The 12,607-nt window shown below is 47.1% G+C and overlaps 1 protein-coding gene across 9 annotated transcripts in view; it reads right to left on the reverse strand.

Annotated features, from left to right (window-relative positions):
- Positions 1-12,607, reverse strand: part of PTPRM (protein tyrosine phosphatase receptor type M) — an 838,914-nt gene that overhangs the window by 26,883 nt on the left and 799,424 nt on the right. For all 9 annotated transcript variants that reach the window (XM_029065462.2, XM_029065460.2, XM_029065457.2 and 6 more), the window contains 3 exons: positions 7,038-7,192; positions 4,939-5,074; positions 2,923-3,072 (listed from right to left, as the gene is read on the reverse strand). In XM_029065462.2, coding sequence (XP_028921295.1) covers positions 2,923-3,072; positions 4,939-5,074; positions 7,038-7,192 — 441 coding nt within the window. The remainder of the gene's footprint in view (positions 1-2,922; positions 3,073-4,938; positions 5,075-7,037; positions 7,193-12,607) is intronic.

The raw sequence follows: 12,607 nt of genomic DNA on the forward strand, positions 1-12,607 counted from the left end.
CAAGGAATAAGTCAATTTATTATCCTGTACTTCCCAAGTCCTTAGTAGAGTGCACTGCACCAAGTGGGTACTCGATAAATGTTGCTTCTGTTATTGAGGAGAATGTTCTTTACACAGACACTCAATAAATTCTACTGATTGATTGAATTCCTCCTCCTCACTAACCCCCCCCCCCCCGACCCATAAAGTCTCTAAGTGATCAGTTAGGGTGAGAACGATCCCATCCCACGTGAAAATGCACATCTGATTGAGCTTTCGGAATATGACAGGATACAAATTCAGCAGGGAGAGAAAGCAAATCCAAACCATAGCTAAACTCCCCCAACAGTCAGGGTTAGATTTCAAGCTCCTGTAACACCTTCCCTCCTCAAATCTGCCAGGTAATTACTCTCCCCACCTTCAAAGCCTTTCTGAAGGCCCATCTCCTCCAGGAGACCCTCCCAGACTAAGCCCCGCTTTTCCTCATCTCCCACTCCCTTCTGCTTTGCCCTGACTTGCTCCCTTTGCTCCTCCCCCCCTTCCAGCCCCACAGCATTTATGTCTATATCTGTCATTTTATTTATTTGTATAGGTGTCTGTTTATTTGTATTGATGTCTACCTCCCCACACTAGAATGTGAGCTCATTGCGTGCAGCGATGGTCACTCTTTACTGTTGTATTATACTTTCCCAAGCATTTAGTAATAGTGCTCTGCACACAGTAAGTGCTTAATAAATACTTTTGAATGAATGAGTGAATGAATGAACGTTCCTATGAGTCTCCTGGATTTTCTTTCCTATCTGGATAACCCAGTGAGCTAGATGGGGGTGGAGGCACCTAAGGCATTCAATCAGCTCTCTCTCCCTCCTGTTTACTCACTCTCTTCTCCCACTAGACTCGAGCTCAACCCCTTAGTTCCTCTCAAGCTAGTTCCTCTCACCATGCCTCATTCCTAGCTCTCTTACCTCAGCCACTTGCTTACTCTCTTCCCCTTCAAATCTGCCTGATCACTGGTCTCTCTTTTTACAAAGCCCTTCAGAAATCACATCTCTTCGGGTTTAATTTCTCTTTCCAACAGGTTATATTTCCCCGACTCTCACTTTACCACATGTGTGGCGTCTCTCCTCAACACTTCCCAGGGTCCTTACATACCTATCAACTTACCCTGTTGTTTAAGCACTAACTCTTAAACATGGCCACTTCTCCTTCTTCCTATCTGTAAATTGAGTCTCTGTCTCTCCAGCTGGATTGCAGCTACTCACTCTAATGGCTACTTACTGTAATGTACTCTCCCAAGTGCTTCATTCATTCATTCAATCGTATTTATTGAGCGCTTACTGTGTGCAGAGCACTGTACAAAGTGCTTGGAAAGTACAATTTGGCAACAGAGACAATCCCTACCCAAGAACGGGCTCACAGTCTAGAAGGGGGGGGACAGACAACAAAACAAAACAAGTAGACAGGCATCAATAGCATCAAAATAGATAAACAGAATTATAGATATATACACATCATTAATAAAATAAATAGAATAATAAATATGCACAAATATACACAAACGTTGTGGGGTGGGGAAGTGGGTACAGCAGGAGTAGGGTTGATGGGGAGGGGAGAAGGAGCAGAGGAAAAGGGGGGCTCAGTTTGGTAAGACCTCCTGGAGGAGGTGAGCTCTCAGTAGGTCTTTGAAGGGGGGGAGAGAGTTAGTTTGGAGGATGTGAGCAGGGAGGGCATTCCAGGCCAGAGGTAGGATGTGGGCCAGGGGTCAACGGCAGGACAGGCGAGAACGAGGCACAGTGAGGAGGTTAGCGGCAGAGGAGCGGCGTGTGCGGGCTGGGCTGTAGAAGGAGAGAAGAGAGGTGAGGTAGGAGGAGGCGGGGTGACGGAGACTTTTGAAGCCAAGAGTGAGGAGTTTCTGCTTCATGGGAAGGTTGATAGGCAACCACTGGAGATTTTTGAGGAGGGGGGTGACATGCCCAAAACGTTTCTGTAGAAAGATAATCCGGGCAGCAGAATGAAGTATAGACTGAGGCGGGGAGAGACAGGTGGTTGGGAGATCAGAAAGGAGGCTGTAGCAGTAAGCCAGTCAGGATATGAGAGATTGTACCAACAAGGTAGCAGTTTGGATGGAGAGGAAAGGGTGGATCTTGGCAATGTTGTGAAGGTGAGACCGCCAGGTTTTGGTGACGGTTTGGATGTGTGGGATGAACAAGAGAGCGGAGTGAAGGATGACACCTAGGTTGCGGGCTTGTGAGACGGGAAGGATGGTAGTGCCGTTCACAGGGACAGTAAAGTCAGGGAGAGGGCAGGGTTTGGGAAGGAAAATAAGGAGCTCAGTCTTAGACATGTTGAGTTTTAGGTGGCGGGCAGACATCCAGGTGGAGATGTCCTGAAGGCAGGAGGAGACACGAGCTTGAATGGAGGAAGACAGAACAGGGAGGAGAAGTAGTAGTGTCATCTGTGTAGAGATGATAGTTGAAGCCTTGGGAGTGAATGAGTTCACCAAGGGAGTGAGTATAGATGAAGAACAGAAGGGGACCAAGAACTGATCCTTGAGGAACTCCTACAGTTAGGGGATGGGAGGGGGCGGAGGAGCCCACTTAGGACAGTGCTGTGCAAACTCGTTCATTCAGTTGATTTATTGAGCACAAACTGCGTGCAGAGCACTGTACTAAGCACTTGGGAAAGTCCAATACAACAAGAAGCAGACACTTTCCCTGCCCACAATAAGCTTACAGTCTAGAAGGGGCATCCACTGTGGTCAGGGAACATGTCTACCATCTCTGTTATATTGTACTCTCCCAAGTGCTTAGTACAGTGCTCTGCAGCCAGTAAGCTCTCAATTCATTCAATCGTATTTATTGACTTCTTACTCTGTGCAGGGCACTGTACTAATGCTCAATTAACAATGATTGATCGACTGGGTCACCGGCCCTTGTGGCTTACCCGAAACTCCTCTTTGAGCTGACTGGAGTTCGTCTGAGGATCCAGTTTGTTCATGTCGTAGTACAGGGACCTAACCTGAGATGCAGGAACCGATGTGTCTCCACAGAGGCAGGCTTCCAGGATTGCATCATGGATAAACACGTATTGCTCCTGGCCAATCAGACGAAATCTCGTGTTAGTCCAAGGGAAACACAGCCAAGGCCACTGGAAGATGGCTAGCTCTTGGACGATGACAAAACCGAGTTGATTTGAAGCCTATATTATTATTGCCCCAAAAGCAATTTCTCCAAGTTAGCATGGTCTTAAACCAGAAGCAGACAGGTAGGACCAAGGTCTGTTGGTCTCAATTGTGGAGGAAGAGTTGGGAATTTAGAGAAGCCTAGAGCCTCCCATTTACTGTACCAAGCCCAGCTCGAAGAAGTCTTCTTCCCGCAACATGGCTCGATTCACTGAGAAATGCAAACAGGATGGGCTGTAGGGCTTTAATGATATTCATAAAACACAGGCAAAATGAAGTTCCACTGTAATTAGCATGACTTGAGGAAGAAACACATCCTCTTGCTTTCTTAAAAAAAGGGCAGGCCAATCTCTGCAAATACGTGGAACTCCCAAATCCCTCCAATTAGCTAGCACCGCACTAAACAGGCTCTGTCCTTTTACAAAAAGAGTCCCTTCCCCAAATGAGAAGATTGGCAGACATGGTATTCAGAGTCTCAGCACCAATTTCTTTTTACTTGAATGAAAACTAAAGTGACCTTTCCCCTCCTTCCATCACTTCCTGAAATATTTGCCAGATGGCATGACACACCTCATGTAATGAAAGAATTAGTGAAAAAATGAATCTTTGCTCCATCCATTCTGAAAAAAAATAAGCACTCCAGGCCACTTGCAATCCTTCTTCTGACTTGATTACCAGCTCTTGCAGAAGTATAAATGGGAGAAAGTAATATTCAAGCTCCATAAAATTCCCTAGTCATATGCAGAAATCCAACCTAGTCCCCGGCCAGGGACTGTCTTGTAGTTCTTGGCCAACTCTGACTTCCAGGGCCTGGCTTTCAACAGTTCAGAGTGCCACCAATCTTCTAGAACTGAACTCCCCTTTCTCAAATGCTTTATCGACTTCCTTTTTAAAGGAAAAGAGAAGGGCAGCCAAGAGACAGAGACTCAGAACTTTTCTAGGGAGTTGGGGGATGCAAATCCTAGGAGTTTAATCCCCGGCTCCACAGAGGAAACCGGCACAGATTCCAAGATTTCTCCTGTGAATCCTTGTGCTTGCCAAAAATTGTGTCAACAATCGTTTCTCTGGGAAACAAGGGGTTAGGGGAAAGAGTTTCAAAAAGAACAGAAATGGAATTCTGACAATCACCAGGAGGTAAAATTCTGGCTGTGAATGATGATAAAGCCTTACTAGGCTTCTTTTCTGCTTTGTACTTTACCTGTTTCTCTGACACCTCAGATGTATCATTAGCACCTTCCAGAGAAGCAGTGTGCACTGCTTCAAATCAGCCTCTAGTAAACATGAACATGAGAGGCAATTGGCTTTCTCTGCAGTACTAAAGAACTGCTGATAATTAGCATGGTTAAAAGACCCAATCATCTCCTTGAAACAGCACTCCTCGCTGAGTGGCTGCTCATCTAACCAGTTCACAGTCACGTCATGGTAACAATAATAAGAAGAAGAATAAAAATAGTGGCGTTGGTGAAGCTCTTACTATGCGCCAAGCACTGTACTAAGTGCTGGGGTAGATACAAAATTATCAGGTCCCACATGGGCCTCACAGTCTAAGAAGGAAGGCAAACAGGTACTGAATGCCCATTTTGAAGATGAGAGAACTGAGAAGTTATGTGACTTGCCCAAGGTCACACAGCAGGTAAATGGCGGAGGTGGGATTAGAACCCACGTCCTTTGACTCCCAGGCCTGTGCTCTTTCCACTACGCCACCCTGCTACTTGTCCTACACCATATTCCAGCCGAATCCCACCCCGCAAGGTCGTCTCCGGCAGGGATGCCCATACCTCGGTCTGCACCATATTAACTCTCCTAGATCGCAGTTCCCTGACACAGTTGTAAATATCCACCACGCCCTCTCTCTCAGCCATGTCCAGCATAATGTCGATGACGATGAAGCATCCGGTTCTCCCGGCCCCAGCACTGCGGCGGAGAGAAAGAGGGGCCTGTCAGTGGCAGTGAGACCGCGGCCAGTCAGCCGTCATGGCTTCCCTTGGGTTCCTCTTTTTTAATGGTATTTGTTAAGCACTTCTGATGGGTCAAGCACTGTATTAAGCAGTGAGGTAGATATGAGATAATCAGGTTGGACTCAGGTCCTGACCCACATGAGACTCAAATTCTGAGTTCATTCATTCATGCATTCATTCATTGTATTTATTGAGCGCTTACCGTGAGCAAAGCAATGTACTAAGTGCTTGGGAGAGTACATTGTAACAACAAATAGACATATTACCTACCCACAATGAGCTCACAGTCTAAGTGGGAGACAGAACAAGTATAGAATCCTCATTTTATAGGCGAGGAAACCGAGGCCCAGAGAAGTGAAGTGACCTGCTCAAGGTCACAAAACAGGCAAGTGGCAAAGATGGGATTAGAACCCACGTTCTCTGACTCTTAGGCCCGTGCTCTTCCCACTAGTTCATTCATTCATTCATTCAATAGTATTTATTGAGCACTTACTATGTGCAGAGCACTGTACTAAATGCTTGGGATGAACAAGTCGGCAACAGATAGAGACAGTCCCTGCCGTTTGACGGGCTTACAGTCTAATCGGGGGAGACGGACAGACAAGAACAATGGCAATAAACAGCGTCAAGGGGAGGAACATCTCGTAAAAACCGATGGCAACTAAATAGAATCAAGGCGATGTACAATTCATTAACAAAATAAATAGGGTAATGGAAATATATACAGTTGAGCGGACGAGTACAGTGCTGTGGGGATGGGAAGGGAGAGGTGGAGGAGCAGAGGGAAAAGGGGAAAATGAGGCTTTAGCTGCGGAGAGGTAAAGGGGGGATGGCAGAGGGAGTAGAGGGGGAAGAGGAGCTCAGTCTGGGAACGCCTCTTGGAGGAGGTGATTTTTAAGTAGGGTTTTGAAGAGGGAAAGAGAATCAGTTTGGCGGAGGTGAGGAGGGAGGGCGTTCCAGGACCGCGGGAGGACGTGACCCAGGGGTCGACGGCGGGATAGGCGAGACCGAGGGACGGCGAGGAGGTGGGCGGCGGAGGAGCGGAGCGTGCGGGGTGGGCGGTAGAAAGAGAGAAGGGAGGAGAGGTAGGAAGGGGCAAGGTGATGGAGAGCCTCGAAGCCTAGAGTGAGGAGTTTTTGTTTGGAGCGGAGGTCGATAGGCAACCACTGGAGTTGTTTAAGAAGGGGAGTGACATGCCCAGATCGTTTCTGCAGGAAGATGAGCCGGGCAGCGGAGTGAAGAATAGACCGGAGCGGGGCGAGAGAGGAGGAAGGGAGGTCAGAGAGAAGGCTGACACAGTAGTCTAGCCGGGATATAAGGAGAGCCCATAATAGTAAGGTAGCCGTTTGGGTGGAGAGGAAAGGGCGGATCTTGGTGATATTGTAGAGGTGAAACCGGCAGGTCTCGGTAACGGATAGGATGTGTGGGGTGAACGAGAGGGACGAGTCAAGGATGACACCGAGATTGAGGGCCCGAGAGACGGGAAGGATGGTCGTGCCATCCACGGTGATAGAGAAGTCTGGGAGAGGACCGGGTTTGGGAGGGAAGATGAGGAGCTCAGTCTCGCTCATGTTGAGTTTTAGGTGGCGGGCCGACATCCAGGTGGAGACGTCCTGGAGGCAGGAGGAGATGAGAGCCTGAAGGGAGGGGGAGAGGACGGGGCGGAGATGTAGATCTGCGTGTCATCTGCGTAGAGATGGTAGTCAAAGCCGTGAGAGCGAATGAGTTCACCGAGGGAGTGAGTGTAAATGGAGAACAGAAGAGGGCCAAGAACTGACCCTTGAGGAACTCCAACAGTTAAAGGATGGGAGGGGGAGGAGGCTCCAGCGAAGGAGACCGAGAATGATCGGCCAGAGAGGTAAGAGGAGAACCAGGAGAGGACAGAGTCCGCGAAGCCAAGGTGAGACCATCCTGCTTACCTGCAGTGCACGACTAGGGGGCCCGCATTGGGGGGACTCTTGGATTTGACTTGTCGGACGAATCCCAGAAGCCCGGTGGCGTGGTACGGCACCCCGTGGTCTGGCCAGCCGGTGAAGTGGAACTGTCTGATCTCCCGGATTTCGTGAGCTCCTCTCTGCCCGCCAGGACGTGGAGTGGGGGGAAAAAGAGAAAAACGAGGAGTGGGAATCAGAATTAGAAACTGGAGGGGGAAGTCGATGTTCGCTGTCACTGAACACTCGGGGACCAGGTTAGAGAACCAGGGGAGGGCTTTATGAAACACAGGGGAAGAAATGAATTCTCGGTTTAATTGGCAGCTCGAACATAAACTTGCAGATGCTCGTTAGTATCTAGGAAGGAGGCTGGATGTTTGGAGAGGAGAACCAAATTGCTAATTCAATTCCAACACGGATATCCTTTCCTCCCCAGTCACAGGCTGTTTTCCAAGCGAGGAATGGTATGGCTTGCTTTTTTGTTCTCCACGGACTCATCACTGCCTTGTGCTGCAGAGGTTCATCTGCACAGATGGAGGTCACACAGTGTGTTGGTAAATAGGATTTGTTGTCAGGGCAGGTTCGCTGGCTAACAGGGTGAATTGGATCTGGGCAGGGTGCCTCAAACCAATCAATCAGTAGTATCTACTGAGCACTTGCTGTGTGCAGGGCACTATATTAAACGCTCGAGAGTACAACACAATAGACTTGGTAGACATGTTCCCTGCCCACAAGAAAACTGGGAGCAATAAATCAAGGATATTTACTGAGTACTTACTGAGTGCTGAGCATTGCATGAAGCGCTTGGGAGAGTATCCAATCAGTCGATCTATTGAGCGCTTACTGTGTGCAGAATGCTGTACTAAACACTTGGAAGAGTACAATACAACAATAAACAGATACATTCCATGCCCACAAAGAGCTTACAGTCTAGAGTACAACACAACAGAGTTGATAGACGTGATCCCTCTCCGCTAGATTATAAACTCATTATGTGCAGGAAATGAGTCTACCAACTCTATTGTATTGTATCCTCCTAAGCACTTAGGGCAGTGCTCTGAACACAGTAAGTGCTAAATAAATATCATTGATAGGTTGCTCTCCAGAAGCTTACAATTTAGAGCAGCAGCATGGCTCAGTGGAAAGAGCATGGGTTTAGGAGTCAGAGGTCATGGGTTCAAATCCAGACTCAACCGCTTGTCAGCTGTGTGACTCTGGGCAAGTCACTTAACTTCTCTGTGCCTCAGTTACCTCATCTGCAAATTGGGGATTAAGACTGTGAGTCCCATGTGGGACCACCTGATCACCTTGCATCTTCTCCAGGGCTTAGAACAGTGCTTTGCACATAGTAAGTGCTTAACAAATGCCATCATTATTATTATTATTAGTGGGGCAGACAGACATTAAAATCAAGTAAAGATAGGGGAAGCAGGGAAGCAGCCGAGAACAACGACTGTTGGGCTGGGGGCGGGGTGACTATCAAAGTGCTCAGGGGATTCAGCACAAGTGATTGCAGAGGAACAAAAAAGGGTGGAGCGGGGTGACATTTCTCAGTGCAGTTGCTCTGTGGTGATAGCGCTAGCTTTTTTTTTTTTTATGTTACCTATTAAGTACTTACTATGTGCCAGGCACTGTACTAAGCACTGGAGTAGATAATAATAATGGTCACGAGAAGCAGCGTGGCTCAGTGGAAAGAGCCCGGGCTTGGGAGTCAGAGGTCATGGGTTCTAATCCCGGCTCTGCCACTTGCCAGCTGGGTGACTTTGGGCAAGTCACTACTTCTCTGTGCCTCAGTGACCTCATCTGTAAAATGGAGATTAAAACTGTGAGCCCCACGAGGGACAACTTGATCACCTTGTAACCCCCAGTGCTTAGAACAGTGCTTTGCACATAGTAAGCGCTCAACAAATACCAACATTATTATTTGTTAAGCTCTTACTATTTGCCAAGCACTGTTCTGACCGATGGAGGAGATACAAGGTAATCAGGTTGTCTCACATGGGGTTCACAGTCCCCATTTTACAGATAAGGTTACCGAGGCATAGAGAAGTTACAGATAAGGTAACTGAGGCACAGAGAAGTTAAGTGACTTACCCAAAGTCACACAGCTGACAAGTGGTGGAGGGGGATTAGAACCCATGACCTCTGACTCCCAAATTCATGCTCTTTCCACTAAGCCACGCTGCTTCTCAGGTTGGACACAGTCCACATCCCGCATGGGGCCCAGAGTCTTAATCCCCCATTTTAGAAATGAGGTAACTGAGGCCCAGAGGAGTGAAGTGACTTGCCCACGGTCACACAGGAGACCCGTGGCGGAGCTGGGATTAGAACCCAGGCCCTCCTGACTCCCAGGCCCATGCTCTATCACCTGCTTGGGGACAGAGGGCTGAAGCAGATCATCCCTAATGCTCCCTCTTAGCTCAGTGGGTCTATGGGAGTCCCGTCACACTATATATTAGGAGGACGGAAAGTTACCAGGATATAAAGTTCCAGGACTGTCGGTTTGGAGAACGTCATTTTGCAAGACTACATCTCGCTCGGCCACGGCAAAACCTTTAACACAAGCACTGTAAGTTTGTTGCGGGGCAGGGGACGTGACTACCAACTCTGTTATACTGCTCTCTCCCCAGTGCTTAGTACAATACTCTGAACATAGTAAGCGCTCAGTAAATACCTTTGATTGAACTGAGCTCAGAGTCAGGCTGGGCAGCTGAAGGAAACTGTTCGGCTCTGGAGCCATAAGGGATGACAACCCAGAGATCAATCAATCAATCCTATTTATTAAGTGCTTATTAAGTGCAGACCACTGTACTAACAGCTAGGGAGAGTATAATACAGCAGAATTAGCAGATACCTTCATTCTTCTTTCATTCAATCGTATTCATTGAACGCTTATTGTGTGCAAAGCACTGTACTAAGAGCTTGAGAGAGTACAACATAAAACAGACACAGTCCCTGCCCACAATGAGCTTACAGTGTAGAGAAGGAGACACACATTAATATAAATAAATTCCCTTCTCATAACGAGCTTACCGCCTAGAGACAAATCAGTGTTTAATTCTTCCTTCCTTTTGGCCACAAGGAAGGTGATCTGTACCCACTCCAAACCCTCCAAACCCTGACTGTGTATTCAAGGTAAAAGCCGATGATAATTGCATAAGTGCCGTATCTGATTTCTCATTTCCCTGGAAGAGCAGATTTGTTTCTACTACGAACATCACCGCCCAGCTGAGTTCTAGCTATGGGAATGCAGAGAAAGGGCGGCTCCAGTTTAGCAACCTTTTTCAAGGGGCCAAGCCAGGAAAGTCCCCAAACTTTTCCCTGCTGATAGATTTTTTCCCACTGGTCCCTGAGCAGAAATGCCAAACTCAAAAAGTCAGAACAGTCTTTTTTTCAGAAAAATTGAAATAACAAGAACCTCAAATATTTCCGCTTGAAGGTGACTGACTGTGCTAGATCAATCAATCACATTTATTGAGTGCTTACTATGCACTGAGAACTGTACTAAGCACTTGGGAGAGCACAATATAACAGAGTTGGTAGACATATTCCCTGCCCACAGGGAGCTGAGGACAACAACCCTCAGTCTGGCTAGTGGCTAGAACATGGACCTGGGAGTCAGAAGGACCTGGGTTCTAATCCTAGCTCTGCCACTGATCTGCTGTGTGGCCTTGGGCAAATCACTTCACTTCTCTGTGCCTCAGTTACCTCATCTGTAAAATGGGGATTAAGACTGTGAGCCCCATGTGGGATAGGGACTGTGTCCAACCCAACTTCCTTGTATCTACCCCAGCGCCTTAGTACAGTGGCTGGCATACAGTAAGTGCTTAACATTTGCCATAATAAGAATAATTATTATTGTTATTAAGGAACTGGGTTCTAATCCCTACTTTGTCACTTGTCTGCTGTGCTAGCTTGGGGAAGTCACTTGCTTCTCTGTGTTTGAGTTACCTCATCTGTAAAATGGGGATTAAGACTGTGAGCCCTATGTGGGAGATGGACAGTATCCTACATGATTAGCTCATATCTATTCCAGAGCTTTGCATAGGGCCTGCTACATAGTAAGCACTTAAGAAATACCATAAAGGAAAAAAGTACATTTATACTCAGAGAAAATCCAGTCTCGTCTCTGTCAGAAGGTATAGAACAAAGCCCCAAGGATGTTACAGCAGATTTTACCGTCCAAGTCCCACATAGGGCTCACAGTCTTAATCCCCATTTTACAGATGAGTTAACTCAAACACAGAGAAGTTAAGTGACTTCCCCAAGCTCACACAGCAGACAAGTGGCGAAGTCAGAATTAGAACCCAGTTCCTTAATAACAATAATAATAATAATTCTTATTATGGCATATGTTAAGCACTTACTGTACCCCAGCCTAGCCTCTCTAGATTAAACAGTAATATGAGATTTCTGGCCAGGAATTGTGGATGGGAGCCCTGACCTCATGCTTTAAGCTGACAGTTTAATAATAATAATAATAATTATAATTATAATAATGATAATGATATTTGTGGCATTTGTTAAGCACTTACTGAGTGCCAGGCACTGTACTAAACACTGGGGTGAATACAAGCAAATTGGGTTGGACACAGTTCCTGTTCCACAGGGTGATAACAGTCTCAATCCCCACTTTACAGATGAGGTAACTGAGGCCCAGAGAAGTAAAGTGACTTGCCCAAGGTCACACAGAGGACAAGTGGCGAAGCCAGGATTAGAACTAATGACCTTCTAATCCCAGGCCTGTTCTCTATCCATTAAGATATGCTCTTCTCCATCATGTTTGTTGAAGGTTGACCTCGGTAATTTTGATATGGAGCACTCAAGGTGCTCAGGTACGATACTGGGGAGCAGGCTGGCCAGCCCAGGGATATTTCGAATGTGAACAATATGGAAAGTAAAGGAAGTGGTATTCCTTGAATTTTCCTTCTTGGAGCAGCAGGAATGGCTGCCTATAGTCCTCCTATTAATCCATGGTTTATTTATTGGGTACTTACAATGTGCAGAGCACTGTGCTATGACCCTGAGCCCCTTTCCCTATTTGGGACAGGAGCGGCACACCTAAGATGGCTTCCCTGAGCTCAGGGCCCTCTGCTGTTGTGGATAATAATAATAATGATGATGGTATTTGTTAAGCTCTTATTATGTATCAAGCACTAAGCCCTGGGGGAGACAAGTTAATCAGGTTGGACACAGTCCCCATACCACATGGGGCTTGGAGTCTTAATCCCCATTTTACAGATGAGGTAACCGAGGTCCAGAGAAGTTAAGTGACTTGCCCAAGGTCACACATCAGACAAATGGTGGAGCCTGGATTAGAACCCAGGTCCTCCTGACTCCCAGGTCCATGCTTTATCCATTAGGCAACACTATTTCTCCCTGGTTAAAGGGAAAAGCCATTTTGCAACCATGGAGGATTTCTTTCAAACATGGGGGCTATGGGTGGGGAGAGGGATGCCAGATCAGGATCAAAAAAGACAGCCATCATCTAATTTCCTTTTGGCATTCACCTCCATGTGGATCTGAAGAAAGCCTCAGGCGGGGTACACTGCTGGGGC

The sequence above is a fragment of the Ornithorhynchus anatinus genome, chromosome 5 (genome assembly GCF_004115215.2).
Source record: "Ornithorhynchus anatinus isolate Pmale09 chromosome 5, mOrnAna1.pri.v4, whole genome shotgun sequence".
NCBI classification, from domain to species: Eukaryota; Metazoa; Chordata; class Mammalia; order Monotremata; family Ornithorhynchidae; genus Ornithorhynchus; species Ornithorhynchus anatinus.